Raw genomic sequence first — 15,873 nt, 5'->3', positions numbered from 1 at the left:
CTTCTCAATTTTGTAGAACTGGACACTGGTGTTTGACTTACTCAAGGTCCTACAACTACTTTGTTGTCTGATTTTTTATTTTCTACTATTATCTCCTGTGAGGTTTATAAGCTTAATTCACAGCTCCCTCTTTCCTTCCTTCCTTCTTTCCTTCTTCCCTTTCTCCTTCCCCCCTTTCTTCTCTATCTCCTCCTTCCTTTTCTTCTTTCTTTTGAGGTGCTGAGGAGCAAAGTCAGGGCTTTATGTGTACTAGGCCAGCGCTTTACCACTGTGCTATATCCTCAGTGCCCTCCCACCCCCATAAAATAGAGTAGTTTTAGGTTCTCAGCAAAATTAGGTGGAAAGTACAGAGTGTTTCCCTGTTCCTCCTTGACCCTGTGCATACACACAACCACCTTTTAGAACTTATGTAGCTGAAGTGTAAAAGCCTTATGCTCATTTAGGTCTAATGGGTGCCAGTTTCTTCGAGAAGATGAAGTTAGTACCTAATGTGGGAGTCCTGGAAAATTGGGGTGGGTAAATGCAGGAGTTGTTTTATATATGCATTGTTTAAATTCAGAATTGCTTGTATATATTTGATCTTTGTAGAATTAGATTTCATTTTTATAATTATTTTTCCTTGTCTGGAATTTGGTTTATATATACATCTCAGGATTATTAAATTTAAATAGGGATATTATGAATATATCTAATGCAGATTCTAGGACACACTAGACACTTAAATGATCTTGTACAAGTTAAGGTGTACTGGCATTTTAGTATTCTGCAGTTGGAGCAATCTTTTAGTTAATAAGTTATTGTTGCATAGTACAGATGATAAACATTTTTTCCCTCTCAACTGGAGCATTATTGTTGTTGGACCTGAGGAAGCATAAGTCTGTTTTCTCTTGGCTTTTGAGATTCTGGACCAGAAATTCTTGATGTTTACCTTTGCTGGATTATTACTTGTGCCTCTAAATGCTAACTCCTTTTTTTTTTTAATTAGAAAATGCTGAAGTGAAATTTAAAGATTTTCTTCTGTCCTTGAAAACTATGATGTTTTCTGAAGATGAGGCTCTTTGTGTTGTAGACCTGCTGAAGGAGAAGTCTGGAGTGATAAAAGATGCTTTAAAAAAGGTAAGCATAATTTTTGGGCATATTTGTGAGCAGTAATTAGAAGTTCATCAAACAAGACTTCTGCGAGAGTAATTAATTATTGTCTATTCCTGTATTTAACATCCAAAATGACAGTTACATCTTAAATGTAATGAGAGCCTTCAGAGATTATTTCATATGTCCATACTAATCATGAACTTACTGAGTCAAGCATCTTTTTAGTCATGTGATTTTTTTTTTTTTTTGACAAAAGCCAGTTGCTTAAAAAAAATGAGATGATTTTTATGGCTTTAACATCATTTGGCTAAACTGTTCTGATTTGTTCTAAGAGTATTAAAGTCAAGGTCAGATAATTTTTGGACAGCTTATGTGGAATGCTTTTGTGATTGAAGATAGCATATTTAAAGAATTTAAATTCTTTGTTCTTCAGAATGTGTCTACTTACAGTGTGTATAAATAATACTTTCATTCAAAAAAAGTGATTTGTATGGCAGAATCATTGCTATGGCTGATAAAAAATTAGTAAACAAAAAAATTCCCAAGGAGTTAACATTATTCTTATGGGTCAAGCTCACTATATTGTCATGTGTACTTTGTCATACTGGAAAAAGTGACAGATTTTTAAGTGGTACTTATATAAGATAGATGATATGGTGTCTGGTATTCAGTATTAAATGGTTGACTTAATTCTCCTTATTCTAAAACATGGTGTACACATACCTGCTCTAACACCTTGAGTGGTTTAATTTTTTTCTTCAAATAAAGATCGCTTTAGTCTGAGTTAATACCTTTCACCTAATTACCTGCAGTAGTCTTTGAGTTGATATTTTTGCTTTTTCTCTTAGCCCTCTTAGCTGTTTTTCCATGTAACTTCAAGGTGACATTTAAAAGATAAATTAGGGGGCTGGGGGATGTGGCTCAGTGGTTGAGTGTTTGCCTACCATGCACAAAACCTTGGGTTTGATCAATCCCCAGTACTACCACCAAAAAAAAGAAAAAAAGAGATAAATTAGGTTATATACTCACAGCTTTAAATACCTTTCGTGCTGTTGTTTTTGTACTTAGAGCACAACATCAGTTCCTTAATAGGCTAATGTCTACTTCTGTCTATAGCCTCATCTAATCCCCTCACTACATTTCACCCATATGAGGTCATCTTCGCTTCTTCATGTATAACAAAATTTTTTCTTCTGTCTGTCCCTTCAAATATCATTTTCTCATAAAATAACCTGAATTTGTAGTGTGAATTGTTTTTCTGCTGTCTGATAACTTTGGAATAGTATTATAAGTCTGTACATACTTTCAAATATCTTTTAACAGTCATCTGACAAATCTATGACATTTTACAATATAGTATATTGGTTAGACTGTCTGTAAGTGGTGCCAGTGATGACTCACAGTAAGCAGGGTATTTATAAGGGCAATCCGTAAGTATGGTTACTAATGCTATGTGGCTTTGAATGCAAAATCAGATTATTCTCCTGCAAGGAACTTTCTTGATATTCTTGAATGAAGAATTTGTCCTTTGGTTCACTTCATTATATTTGGGTGAATATGTATCTAAAGAGTTTTTAGTTATTTGTGGAGATTAGGAAAAGCTTCTAGCATAGGAAAGACTCCAGATGAAGTTACTACATTAATACCTACCTGTTTAAAATGACTGCCTTTTAAAGTTAAAGATAATTGGTTTAAGTCTCTTTTCTGAGTAAAGATGTTGGGAACTGAGTGGGGATAAGAGTAGTCATTTTATTGTCTGAGGCATCTTTGATCTCTGAAGATCAGTTGGTAAATTAGTCTACTGTTTATTTTTATTTTAAGTAGCCTAGGAAGAAGTTAGGGGCTCACTGAAGATAGCATTTGATATAGGGCAAAGATTTTGAAACTATTTGCCCCTTACTCCCTTCCTGCCCCCTCAGCTTTTCCTTGGAGCTGTTTAGCTTTGGATTAAAATCTTGTTACTGGCTTCTCATGGGCTGGTTCTGTTCTCTGCTGAAGAAATTCTGCTATTGTAGGTCTACTATATCTGATAAAGACTAGGTAAATTGAGTGTCTCCCTTTTCCTGACATAGAAATTGGGTCTTGGTCACTTTAAGAGATTTCAAAGTCCCACATATAGATAGATTCTCACACCTAATACAGACCCCCTTCAACTTCAGAGCAAGGTGCAGGAGCACTGGCATAGGAAGAGAGGTTAGGGGCTTGCTGACCATAAATACCGTGGCTTAGGTAGGGTCTAGAATGACTGTTGTCTTTGAGTAACTGGGTAATTGTTTGAGTAATTGGGCATTTATGAACATGTTGTAGAGAAAGAGGGAATAAAGGATTGTGGAATTCTAGTAAGTTGTTTTAGGCATCCCTTGTGCCATTTAATTGGATATAATCATTTCACAATTGAATATATATTTCTTTGTAGTTGCAAATACATTGGGAGCAATTTGGGGAAGGAATCTAGTATTATCACCAGTACATATGGATGTAGAAAGTGACTAAAGCTCAAGAATGAGCCCTAAGAAACACTAGCATTTAAAGGGTGAGGAAATTCACTGCAAAGGAGACTGAAGAGGAACCAAAGGAGGAGAGAGACCAGGAGATAGTAGAATCCCAGAAGCTTAGAGAGGACAGAGAGAGTTGGGGTGTGGGAGGTCAACAGTGACATGTTTTAGAGAGGGTTTGTTATCTTTGGTGAAAGTAGTTTCATTTTCTGATTAGACTGTAAAAAAGTGACAAATGACTGGGAGAGGGAACAGTGTGTCTGCAGTGAATAAGCTTAGCTGGAAAGAGAAAAGTAGAGTAAAAGCTGCAGGGGTTGCAGAATTAGAGAGGAGATTTTATGGTGGTGTGTTCATATGGCCCTGTGTTTAAGATGCAAAACCCTTGTGTTTTATATGTAGAGTGTAGATTAAGATTGTGGGATGTAGAGTCAGGTTTCTTGAATTCAAATCTGGGCTCTGCCACTTTGAGTTTTATGGATCAGTTACATAACCTCAATGCCTCCATTTCCCCATCTTTAAAATGGGAATGAAAATCAGGCTTTGAGAATTAAATAAGATAATAGGTAGTAGGTGCTTTCAGTTCCTGCCATATACTAAGTGTTAAAAGATGTCAGTATGATTACTAGTAAGAAAATGACTTGACTACAATTAATTTTTAACATTGATGCTTAAATATACTTGCCTCAGTTACTTTTTAACTTTGAACTATTAATGGTTTTGGCCCATAATATATACAAATAAATAAACAGGAAGAACTACTGTATATACTAATTTTTTCCTTTTCCTTCCCTCTCAGCTTTGGTTAATTACAGTGTTTCTTCAAGAAGACCTCAGTGGAAACTATATTCCAAAATTTTCAAGACATTTCTTTGTTGTCTTAGATGATAGATTGGTGGGGTATAACATTCCTGGTTTTCCTTGAAAAATTTTAATGAAGTTGTTTTACTATTCTGAGCATTCATATTGCTGGGTATAGGTCTGAGCTTAGCCTGAATTTTGTACTTTTTTACTTATTTTTGTCAAATTGCACTCTTACAGTAAAAGTATTCTTTGGGTAATCAACAAATTTTATTATTTATTGGATTTTTCCACTGGGTGCTATACTATATGAATAGCAAGGGTTTCAATTTCTTTAAAGTTCAACATTAATTTTACTTGAATATAGATTGACATTACCCCTCTATCAATTTTCTCTTAGATACAGTGTGCCTTTCTAGTCATTAGATCCAAGCCAGTGTTTTATTACTCTGAACTTTTCTATCATATTGGTAATTTTAGAATATGTAATGTTACAGTGACTTTTCTAAATTTTATTCCACTCACCAGTTTTTGGCATAGAGCTCTGTGTTGACTTAAGAACACTTGATATTAGGTAATTTGTTTTCATTGGCCCATACTAATTCTGTATCGATTTCTTACTTGTAGTCAAGTAAGGGAGAATTGACTGCGCTTCTGCATCAGCTTCAGGAAAAGGACAAATTGCTTGCTGCTGTGAAGGAAGATGCTGCTGCTACAAAGGATCGGTGTAAGCAGTTAACCCAGGTGAAGAGACTCTTAGATTCAAGGGATATACTTATGAGTCAAAGCAATGAAAGGTTTAAAAGTTGTCCCTATTCCCCAGTTTTGTTTGTATAATAAATTTATATCTAATAAAAGTAATTTTCTTTTAGAATTTTGGTAGGAAGTATCTCTTTTAATATTATAGCCTATAGTTCAATTATTAATTTAAAATAACAGTACTTATTAGATATCTTAATTTCACCGTATAGGAAGCATTCTGTTCGGAAGCGTGGGAGTTTGTTTTAAATTGACTTGACCTACATTTATTTTCTATAGAAGCGTAAAATTTGGTGTGATATTGTCAAAATCCAATTTATGGGGTAAATTTGGAAGCATTTCTATAAGTAACTTATTTACGGAGGGTCTTATGATAAATCTTTTGTAAGTCTGGGGGTTGAACTTAGTGCCTAGTGCTTGTTAGGTAGGTGCTGTACAATGCTTTGAGCCACATCCTCAGCCCAGGGTGTACAAATTTTATTAGCTTCTTCAACCTCCAGAAATTTTAGTCTGAGAGGACAAAAAAACAAAAACCAACCCCAAACAAAAAAACCTAAAACAAAACCAAAAACAAAGTTAAACAAACCTTTTAAAAACAATCATGTAGCTGGACACCAAAGGCTCATCCCTGTAATCTTAGCTACTTGGGAGGCTGACATCAGGAGGATACTGGTTCAAGCCCTGCTCGGGCAAATAATTCTTAAGACCCTATTTCCAAAATAACCAGAGTGAAATGGACTGGAGATGTGGCTCAAGGATAGAGCACCTGCTTTGCAAGTGCCAAGACTTGAGTTCAACACTCCCGTATCCCACCCCTCATACCATCCAAACCCCATAAAAACCCCCATAAAATCATGGAGACTGGGAGAACAGAATTAAAGTAGAAAATGTGGTCTCCTTCCTCCTGAAGTGCTTGTTTCTGTTTTTTAGTATTAAATGTAGTAGGGAAATGAGTTTATGACTCATTCATCTAGCTACTTGCCAGCATCAAAAGAATGAGTGGCCTTGTTTGAATATAAATCCTTTATGTGATTTTGAAGTAAATAATAGTCTTGGAAACATCCTGTTAGATGACTAAAAACATGCCTCTTTACTATTGTTCACTTTATTATAGTTTTATATGTCTTCTTTTTGACTCTTCAAAAAAATTAAAAATAGGTTAACTACTTTTTGATAACTTGTGTTGTACACTTAAGATGTGTGTACTTTTCAAGAATCATACATCATTGTAAATATAAATGTATAAGCAGTCAAAAATTACATAAAAATTATCAATTTTGTCAGTTTTTTAGAGCAGATACATGAACTAAACCTGCAGATAACTAAGTAACCTCTTGCCTTTCATGTATTTTGATAATTAATATTTACTCTAGGAGTTCATAATATTTGAAATACAAAGTAAAGTCACCCTTTTAAGATATGAGTTGGGAAGATGATAAAGCTTTGCTTTCTCACTTTTTCTTCCCTTTATTCTAAACTGTTGTTCTGTAGACATATCTTTATTCTTCTAAGAGAGCTCTTCTTTTTTTTTTTTCCCCTCTTCTAGGCTTATTTGTCCAGGCCTTCTTTTTATGTCCCAAGAGAGCTAGTACTGGAGAATAATAACTTTTAACTTAAAATGTTTTTTCTTATAATCAAATTAGAGTATAGGATTTATTTTAGGCTCAGTCTCTTAACTTTTAAACCAGAAAGTACATTTGAAATAAAAGCTAATAGGGTGACAAAGTGTTTATAAAGGCAATCAGTGTTAAGAATAGCAAAGTAAATCTTTTACTTTGCTTTTTAAGCACTTATTGTTTCACCATTCATGTTTATTTTACTGATGTTAAAAACCTTTTCTCATTGTTGTAAGCTTATACCTTTTAAATAAGTTCTTCATGATTTCTTTTCTGCATTTCTCTTCTAGGAAATGATGACCGAGAAAGAAAGAAGTAATGTGGTTATGGCAAGGATGAAAGATAGGATCGGAACATTAGAAAAGGAACATAATGTATTTCAAAACAAAATGCATGTCAGTTATCAAGAGACTCAACAGATGCAGATGAAGGTATATTTTCATTCTTTGGAAATAAGATTAAAATATGTGCATTTGCTACAGGAATGAGTAGTCTAAGAAGATTCCGTGTTCTTGTGTCACCTGAATAGAGAACTAGACAGAGACACAAATTGTAAAATGTAGAAAAATGTTATTGAAAGAAAAGAAAGAGGAAAGAACCGTGACGGAATGGAAGTGTTGATTTTTTTTTTTTTTTTTTTTTTAAGTCCAGTTTATAAATTGGTGAGAAAATCTGGGCAGCCCTTAGAGAGGGGTTAGAGTGACTGGCAGGTTTACTTAACACAGCCTTATCCCATAACAAGGGGTATTCTGTGTACACGCTTATGGTAACTTTGGGCCTTTAATTGCATGTATGGGATATGACAATTATACCTAAGGTCCTAAGGAAGAGCATTTGGCTTGGGAGGTCAAATTTTGGTGACAGGCCTTTTTTACCAAGCAAGGCAGACCCAAAGGTGCCTCTTTTGCAAGCTGTCTTGACAACTTAGAGGAGATGTATTGCTGTAGAGATAGCACAGGGTCTGTGCTGGGGAATGCCTGTTTGTTTAAGAGAAGTGAGGTCCCATGGTGGGTTATTTCCCTTTCCTAACCTGCCTCACACTCAGTTAATAAACTTTCAAGTGCCTTGTATGAGCAGGGCAATGTGGTGGGCCATTGGCATACAATAGCTATTTAACTTAGTCCACATTCTTAGGTAAGCAAATTTTCTGTGTGGGGATGAGGTAGGGAGGCTGGAAGCAGGCAAGGAAAAGCATGTCACAATACAGGTAAGCATTGTGTACTTTGGAGCAATGGAGATGGGAAGTGGGAAGCAGAAGGACTGATATGGAACAGTTGATATGCAGACTGTTGAATCTTTTGAATTAAACATTGTCAAGTGGGTGTGAAGAAATGGGCACTGGGTATAAAAGTTAGTTGGTATGATTCTTTAGTTCATCCCTAGAGATCCAGGCTCAGCAGGTCTATTTTGGGACTTATGATTGCGTTACCATTTGTGAGAAATATAGAGAGTTGTGGAAATTGGGAACCAGGGTTAACTTGAGGAAGAAAAGATCTAGAGAAGTAGGGAGGGCCCCGTCTTTGAGGGCCTTGTATATTTTAAGACTGGGCTGACAGTACAGGAGTTTAAGCGGCTAGTAGTATTTGTTTTTATTTTTAATTACCACTTTGTCAGTAGTGTGCAGAGTAGAACCAAGATGTGGTTAAAACACTTTTGCAGGAATTCAAGTCAGAGCAAACAAGGGCTGGAAATAAGATGCTGATGATGAAGGGATGAGTTTGAGTAGTACATAAAAGAGTTGATTGGATGGGGCTTGGTGTTAGTGTGGAGGACAGAGATGATCGTGAATGATGACTCCCAGAGTTTTGGCTTAAGTGACATTTTGTCTCTTTTATTAATTCTTGCGTATTTTTTCACCTATCTTTTGTTAGTGTTTCATGAGGTTCAGTTCTTACAGTCTGTTCTATATAGTATTCATTTTAACGATTCTGTTTAGGTCTGGATCAGTGAATTCTACCTCTCTTTCTCACTTTCTTCTCTTCTCCCACTTTTCTCCCATCCCCCATCACTGGTAAAGACACTATTGAAGGACATGGCTTGGGTCTGCTTGCCAAATGAGTTTATACTTTCCTTAATCTGAACTCTCTTTGAAATCGTTACCCCCACTTGCTTCCCTATGCTTCAGTTGTGAACGTTGTCGTTTCCTTAGATTTAACATGTTTAAAGTCAAATTCTTGTCTGTTGATCAGATTGTTTTATTTTCCAATAGTTTAAGGCATTATATATTCTGTATACTTGAATCCTTTGACTTCTGTCCTTCTTGTCCAGTCTACAAGTTGATCTGAATCGTAAATACTTTATTTGTAGTTAGTTACTTTTGCATTCAGTTCTTAAATGTCTTTCTTTACCTCACAGTAGGATAATTAGTCTTTTATTAACAGGTCTCTCTTTTCCACTCTAACCTGTAATTGGTGGTAGATTATTTTTTGTAAAATATTACTTTGATTATATGGCTAGTTGGCTAAAATTTTTTTTTTTAATTATTCACTGGTATCAAAGTTCTATTGTTTTCATTGGCCATGTCACTGATAACAAAAAACAAGTGAGTGACATTGTCAGGTTTTTTATTCTGTCCATTACTTCTAGCTTTATTTGACCACTCCTGCATCTTCCCATTCCTTAGTCATTTGTATTTTCTCTCATATCAGTCAGGTTATTGAAGAACTGGTCTTTGTAGCCTTAAGTGATCTTTTCTCAATTGCTATTTACTGTTTACTTGAAATTCAATCAGATACTTTGCTACACCTTTTATTGGTGTGTCATTTAAAAAAATTTTTAAAAATTTGATTACTTATAGAGGTCAGGATATAGATTCCAAATAAATTCTCTGGAAAATAGCAATAAATACCTCAATTTCTCCTAACTGAACTATTAGTAAGGTTATCAGCAACTATTAATTTGTCTTATAAGTGTAATTTTACTTACTAGATTAAGATATGTGTCCTTATGAATGTAAGATTCAGTGTTCTTTATCTTCTGATTCTGCAATTCTGAAACTAAAAAATTAGGCCAAACAAAAATTCTAGTGGTAGTTGTAGGGGCTAGAGAGAGGGGTGAATGAGGAGTTAACTGGTTAATGGGTATGGAGTTTCATTTAAAAAGAATTATCGAGCTGAATGATGATGATGGTTGTACAATAGTATGGATGTATTTAATAGCCCTGAATTTCACATTTGAAATAGTTAAGATGGCTGGTGATGTAGCTCAATGGTAGAGCACTTGCTTAGTATGCACAAGGCTCTGTTTGATCCCAGCTCTGAAAAAAAAAAAAAATGACACATTTTAAATTATGTGTATTTGCCATAATAAAGTAACTAGAGGTCAGCATATTTTTCAAGTAGACTTTTGTGGCATTATCTAATTATGGCTCAATTTTTAACTTAATATAAGTGTATTAGAGCATATTCCTAGTTTGTAAACTTTGGGTAACTAAAAACTTTCATTAAAAATATTGCTAATGTAAAATTGACATGTTCTAGGATTAGGACAGGATTAATTTTATTAGATAGGAAAGAAGTCCTAAATAATTTATTAGTTGTGAAACTGTATTTATTTTATTCTCAAATGCTGGGACAGCTTCTATTTACTTTGCATTCACCACTAAAAAAGAAAAATTTTCCTTTAAATATGTTTATGTTTACTTGGAAAGAGTGATTAAGATACCATTATTCTGATGCTTTCTACATTCTCATAATACTAAAATTTCTTTTTAAAGGTAACTTTGGGGGCCAAGGTCAGTGGCACACATCTGTAATCCCAGCTTCTTGGAAGGCTGGGATAGAAGGATCTCCACTGGAGGCCAGGTTGAGGATGTGGGGAGGGAGCTATACATGGAGATGCACATCTGTAATTCCAGCTACCTGGGAGGGAGGTGGAGATTGTGGTCCCAAAGCTAGCCGTGGCAAAAAATACAAGACCCTATGTGAAAAACAGACTAAAAGCAAAAGGATTGGGGGCATTCTCGAGAGGTTCTGCGTTAAATACCTAGTACTGCCTAAAAAACAAAAAAACCCCCCAAAAAACCCAAAACAAATGGATTGGTACCCATTTGTACCAACAATGAGTGGTGAGGTACTTTTTGTTTTCTAAATTTTAAATATGTAAAATAATTAGTTTCAGCAAGTTCGGGAGCAGATGGAAGCAGAGATAGCTCACTTGAAGCAAGAAAATGGTATTCTAAGAGATGCTGTCAGCAACACTACAAACCAACTGGAAAGCAAGTATGTTTCTCAATGCTTTAGGTTAAATGGTAGAATATTGGGGGGGTGAAAAAAAAATGGTAGAGTATTTTCTTGAATCATCAAGATAGTAGTTGATAGTAATCGGTTAGACTTTTGTTTCTTTCATTTGCTTCTAAAGTAATTTTCTTTTCATAAATAATTCTTTCGCTGAATGAAAAACTTTAGCTATGTGCAACCTATACATGTTATAAACTGTTATGTAATAAATATTACTGCTATCAGTGGAGCAGTTTACATATATCTGACTGAATTTACAAGTTTTAAACCATTTGTCCCCTACTCAAACTTCATTATTTTGAATAGCACCTGGGATGCCAACTAAAAAAGCATATTCTTGAGTCCTAACCCTGAAAGATCATGATCCAATGGCTATCCTGGTGGAGTTCAGGAATCTACCAATGAGGACATACTCCTTCTTATAGCCAGGATATAGTTGGTTTTGGGACCATTTGAGAAACAGTACCATAGAAAGGCTAGTAGGATGCTTGCACAGAGTAAGCACCCTTAAATGATTTATCTTGTTTTAATTTTTTTTTTTTAATAATAAAGTTTATTTTATTAGAATTAGGAATGCTCTTTCTCTCTTGGCAATGGAATAGTCAGTTACAATGAACTGGTTGATTTTAATAGGTTTTTAGAAAACCAGTTTGAGGGTGACACTGCCTCCTTAAGAGTTTGTGGTCATCTATTTTTCTTGATATTTTAAGACTGGTTTTTTAGAATTTGTATAATTCTCTTTAGAATTATTTAGGAATTATATTCAATCAAGCTTCATTATTAGTAGTAAATTGTGTTGCTTTTCATTTGGCTATTTGTGGAGTTACTAGCTCAGTAAAACTAACATAAAATATGTTGTATTTATCTATCATTACCTGTGTTTACAGTAATGGAAGGTTCCTAATCCAATTACTGTTTTCAGGCAGTCTGCAGAACTAAATAAACTGCGCCAGGATTATGCTAGGTTGGTGAATGAGTTGACTGAGAAAACAGGAAAGCTACAGCAAGAGGAAGTCCAAAAGAAGAATGCAGAACAAGCAGTTACCCAGTTAAAGGTAATACATTGCCTGCTTTATTTACCATTTAATGAGCCATACAGATATTTAACTCAATGATCTAAATGTGTGTATAGGTTTGAGAAATGTAGTGAGGCTTAATGAAGCCAGTAGTTTAAGTGTTCTGCCTATCCAGAAGTGTGTGTCCTGATTAAAAAGTGAATATAGGCTTGAATTTGGAGCCAAAGACTGAAGAAAAATGAAATTAGCTGATTGTCATGTATAAGTAGTAGATTTTCATTTTACATATGGTGGTTGAGGTCTACATGTAATAAGGCAAAAATCATATTGTTAAAATTACCTTTTAACATCACTTGAATATCTTAGTAAGTTCAGTGGACCTTTTTTCTTCTAGCATTGGAATAGTCAGCTTTTCTTTTGCTTGAACACAAGACCAAGTACTGATCCAGTGGCTTGCATTTGAACCATGAAGTAAAAAGTCACATACAGTATCATTAGACACTAGAGTTGTACTTGGTACAATAAGATGCTCATACTATAAAGACATGGATGGGGTTGCTTGGACTGATTGAGGTATAGCATGTTCATATCTTTCATCTTACTCTGGAGCATAGCCATATTGAATAGAAGGATGTGAATTGTCTGTTTCTCTCTTTATTGAGGAGGGGATTTGTTGAAAGTATAGTTCAATTTGTATAAATTAAATGCAATTGCACTGTATTAGACAGATTCCCACCTAGATCATTGATACAGTTGTACTTTGAGACCAGTTCTAAAGTAGTAGAAAAATAGTAATTGAGTGTGGAATATAATGTAACATGTTTTCTTGGATCCTGTGTAAGAATGATATGGTCTTATATATATAAAACAGTATATCAGTATATTATATTCTTTTACTACTGGTTTTGCTGGTAGATTTACTGCAGGCGTTTATAGATTCGGAAATCTGTTCTCTAAGATAAGAATAAATAGATAAATGCCATTTAAGATTAATGATCATATTGGAGTGTTGTGCAATACATATACCTCAAAATAGGAATCTCACGTACTCAGATTTAGCAACAAAGATACAATTCTTGTTTAGAAGCTTACAGTCGAAGAAAGATGAATAGAAAACAGGTGATTGCTAAATGGATTGGATATGTACATAGTGGTAGCTATCTTGATCTAAAAGTACAAATACTGAGTTTCTGAAATAATCTCCAATCTGTTAATCCTCTGTATTGGAGGAGAGGATGTCTGTAGCTTGTAAGATAACTGTCTGCTCATCTTATTAAAATGTAGGAGATGAGTTACAGCAAGCACTTTTATGACAATACAGGTAGAGGATGCTTTTTTTTAAAAGTTGAAATCTTGTGTTTGATTTATCCTTTCTCTCTTTAAATATCAAGGTTCAGCTACAAGAAGCTGAGAGGAGGTGGGAAGAAGTTCAAAGCTATATTAGGAAGAGAACAGCAGAACATGAGGCAGCACAGAAAGGTAAGGGAAGAGGCATTAAGGTACTATAGGTAAAATTTCCTCCCTGCTCCATCTCTAAAGAAAGTTAATTTGGCATTTTGGTTATAGCTCAATAAAAATAGCTTTTGCCCATTCATATCATCTTTACTTCTTTGACATTTGTTGTGGTTTTAAATAAGCAACCTATGGGGGAAGAGGGGATTAGAATGATGGGGTGAATTTAACTATGATATATTGTGAGAACTTTTGTAAGTGTCACAATGTATCCCCAGCACAACAATAAAGAAATAAGTAAGTAAATAAATAAATAAGCAACCTACTAGCTTTCCCTAAAGTATTAAGTTGAGGCAAAATTGTAGCACATAATAGGGTAATGGGAGCCTGGGTGTAGATGATTTCTCTATAGTTTTCCCCTTTGGTTTCCTTGATTAACTCCTCATTTTATTTTCTTTTTTTAAGAAAAGATTCACTTGTATGTTGTGAGGAGAAAAATAGTAAGAGTATTACCTTCCCAAGAAGCTTACTTGAACTGTCTACTTAATAAATGCTAACTTTTACTATTCCCTTATTCATAATTTGGTGGATCTGTCTGGGAGATAATGGCGCTTGTAATGGGTGTCCCATTTATGTCTCCACTACTCCCTTTTTCCCACAGAAGAGGGTGCTAATTAGAATATAGTTCCAAATAGTAGGATAGATGGAATTTTGGCTTAGTAGACTTTTGGTTTCCTCTGATGCCCCCTCCACTGAAATAGCTGTCTTGTTCAGTATCTAAACGTACACAAGATATTTCAAGACCTGTTGCTTTTTTATATAAAGTTTTTATTTATATTAAGATACCACTTTATTTTTTTAAATTAATACTTTGTGTTTCATTGGTGAAGCACAGACATTCTGCTAAAAGAATTATAACTATAACATATATAACCATAGATAGTAAAATCTTATTCTTAATCAGAAGCAGTCACTGTAAATTTTTTTCCTTTTAGTGTTTTACTTCCTACTTCTAAACAAACATAATATTGATACTTATACTGCTGTCTGTTAATAGAAGTCTGACTTTCTGTTACAGAAAATAAGGGTATTAACTCCTACATCAGTTTTCCTACCTGTCTCCCACTGTCCTGATGGTGGTTATGCATTCTTTTTTTTGTTGAAAACTTTTAGCATACATTAATAGTACAAAGGATTTCATCATTATTCCATAGATGGATGTGTACAGTATACTTTGAACAAGTTCACCCCATACTTTTTGATTATATCAATACTCACTTTTTTATATCATTGTGATTGTCCAGTGGGATACTGGGTCAAGTTAGATGTTAAAACTGATTCTTTTCCTTTACCAGTTGTTTATTTCCTGGAGCTAATTACTGCTTTATTGCCTCCTTGGTATTTGTTTTATTGTTTAAAATTTTATGTCTGGTTAAAATTTTCTTAACCTACTCCTCACACCTTACACCTCTCAACATATTAGATATTAGACAGTTTTTTCTGGAGATACCCTTCCTGGAGTCTTCAGTTTTTTCAGTGCTTATTGCTTTCCAGGTTGGCTCCATAGCTATCTTTCTGAGATGTGCTTTTGTCTTTCTGCCTTTCTGGATCTTACATCGCTGCCATCTTTCTTGCTTTCCTCCTGTGTTTACTAAAGTATGTTTTGAGTAGCTGTACTAGAATATGCCTAGAAGTACATTTGTGGAGGACGTATGCATTTCAAAGCATCCTGTCTTTATTCTGTCTTCATACTTGACTGGTAGATTGGTAGATTTACTGGATGTGAAGTTGTAAGTTGGAAATAATTTCCTCTACAGAATTTTCTTTTAAACATTTTTTTTTCTTTTTTTTTTTTGTGGTACTGGGGTTTGAACTCAGGGTCTCACACTTCCCAGGCAGGTACTCACTCCCCTACTTGAGCCACTCTACCAGCCTTCCTCTACAGAACTTTGAAGGCATTTAACTCAGTGTTTTAACTTTTACCATTGGTGATAAGAAATTACACTGTACTGAGTTTTAATCCCAAATATGCATGTGTTTAATTTTCAGGAGTTCTCTTTTGTTTTCCTGTATTTTTATTTTTATTTTTTTGGTGGGGGAGTGGGGTAGTGGTGGGTAGAACTGCGCTTGTTAGAAAGGCACTCTAACACTTTAACCATGTCCCCAGCTCTTTATGCTTTGGTTCGTTTTGAGATAGGGTCTTGCGTTTATTGCGAGGTTGGCTTTGACTGCGATCTTCTTAAGCTACCGCATAGTGGGGCTGACGGATGTGTGCTACCACACCCAGCTTTTATTGGTTGAGATAAAATCTTACGAACTTTTTGTCTGGGCTGGCCTTGAATTGTGATCCTCCTGATCTCTGCCTCCCTAGTAGCTAGGATAACAGGCAGGAGCCATCATGTTGTGA

General features: G+C 34.9%; 1 protein-coding gene across 22 annotated transcripts in view; it reads left to right on the top strand.

The window, feature by feature from the left end:
* Window positions 1-15,873, top strand: part of Ktn1 (kinectin 1) — a 97,255-nt gene that overhangs the window by 31,731 nt on the left and 49,651 nt on the right. For all 22 annotated transcript variants that reach the window (XM_074067916.1, XM_074067919.1, XM_074067918.1 and 19 more), the window contains 6 exons: window positions 986-1,116; window positions 5,013-5,129; window positions 7,051-7,191; window positions 10,874-10,980; window positions 11,921-12,053; window positions 13,406-13,493. In XM_074067916.1, coding sequence (XP_073924017.1) covers window positions 986-1,116; window positions 5,013-5,129; window positions 7,051-7,191; window positions 10,874-10,980; window positions 11,921-12,053; window positions 13,406-13,493 — 717 coding nt within the window. The remainder of the gene's footprint in view (window positions 1-985; window positions 1,117-5,012; window positions 5,130-7,050; window positions 7,192-10,873; window positions 10,981-11,920; window positions 12,054-13,405; window positions 13,494-15,873) is intronic.

Source organism: Castor canadensis, chromosome 3, assembly GCF_047511655.1.
Source record: "Castor canadensis chromosome 3, mCasCan1.hap1v2, whole genome shotgun sequence".
Lineage (NCBI taxonomy): Eukaryota > Metazoa > Chordata > Mammalia > Rodentia > Castoridae > Castor > Castor canadensis.
Note: the sequence above shows the minus strand (reverse complement) of the source record. Positions and strands in the feature narration are given on the sequence as shown.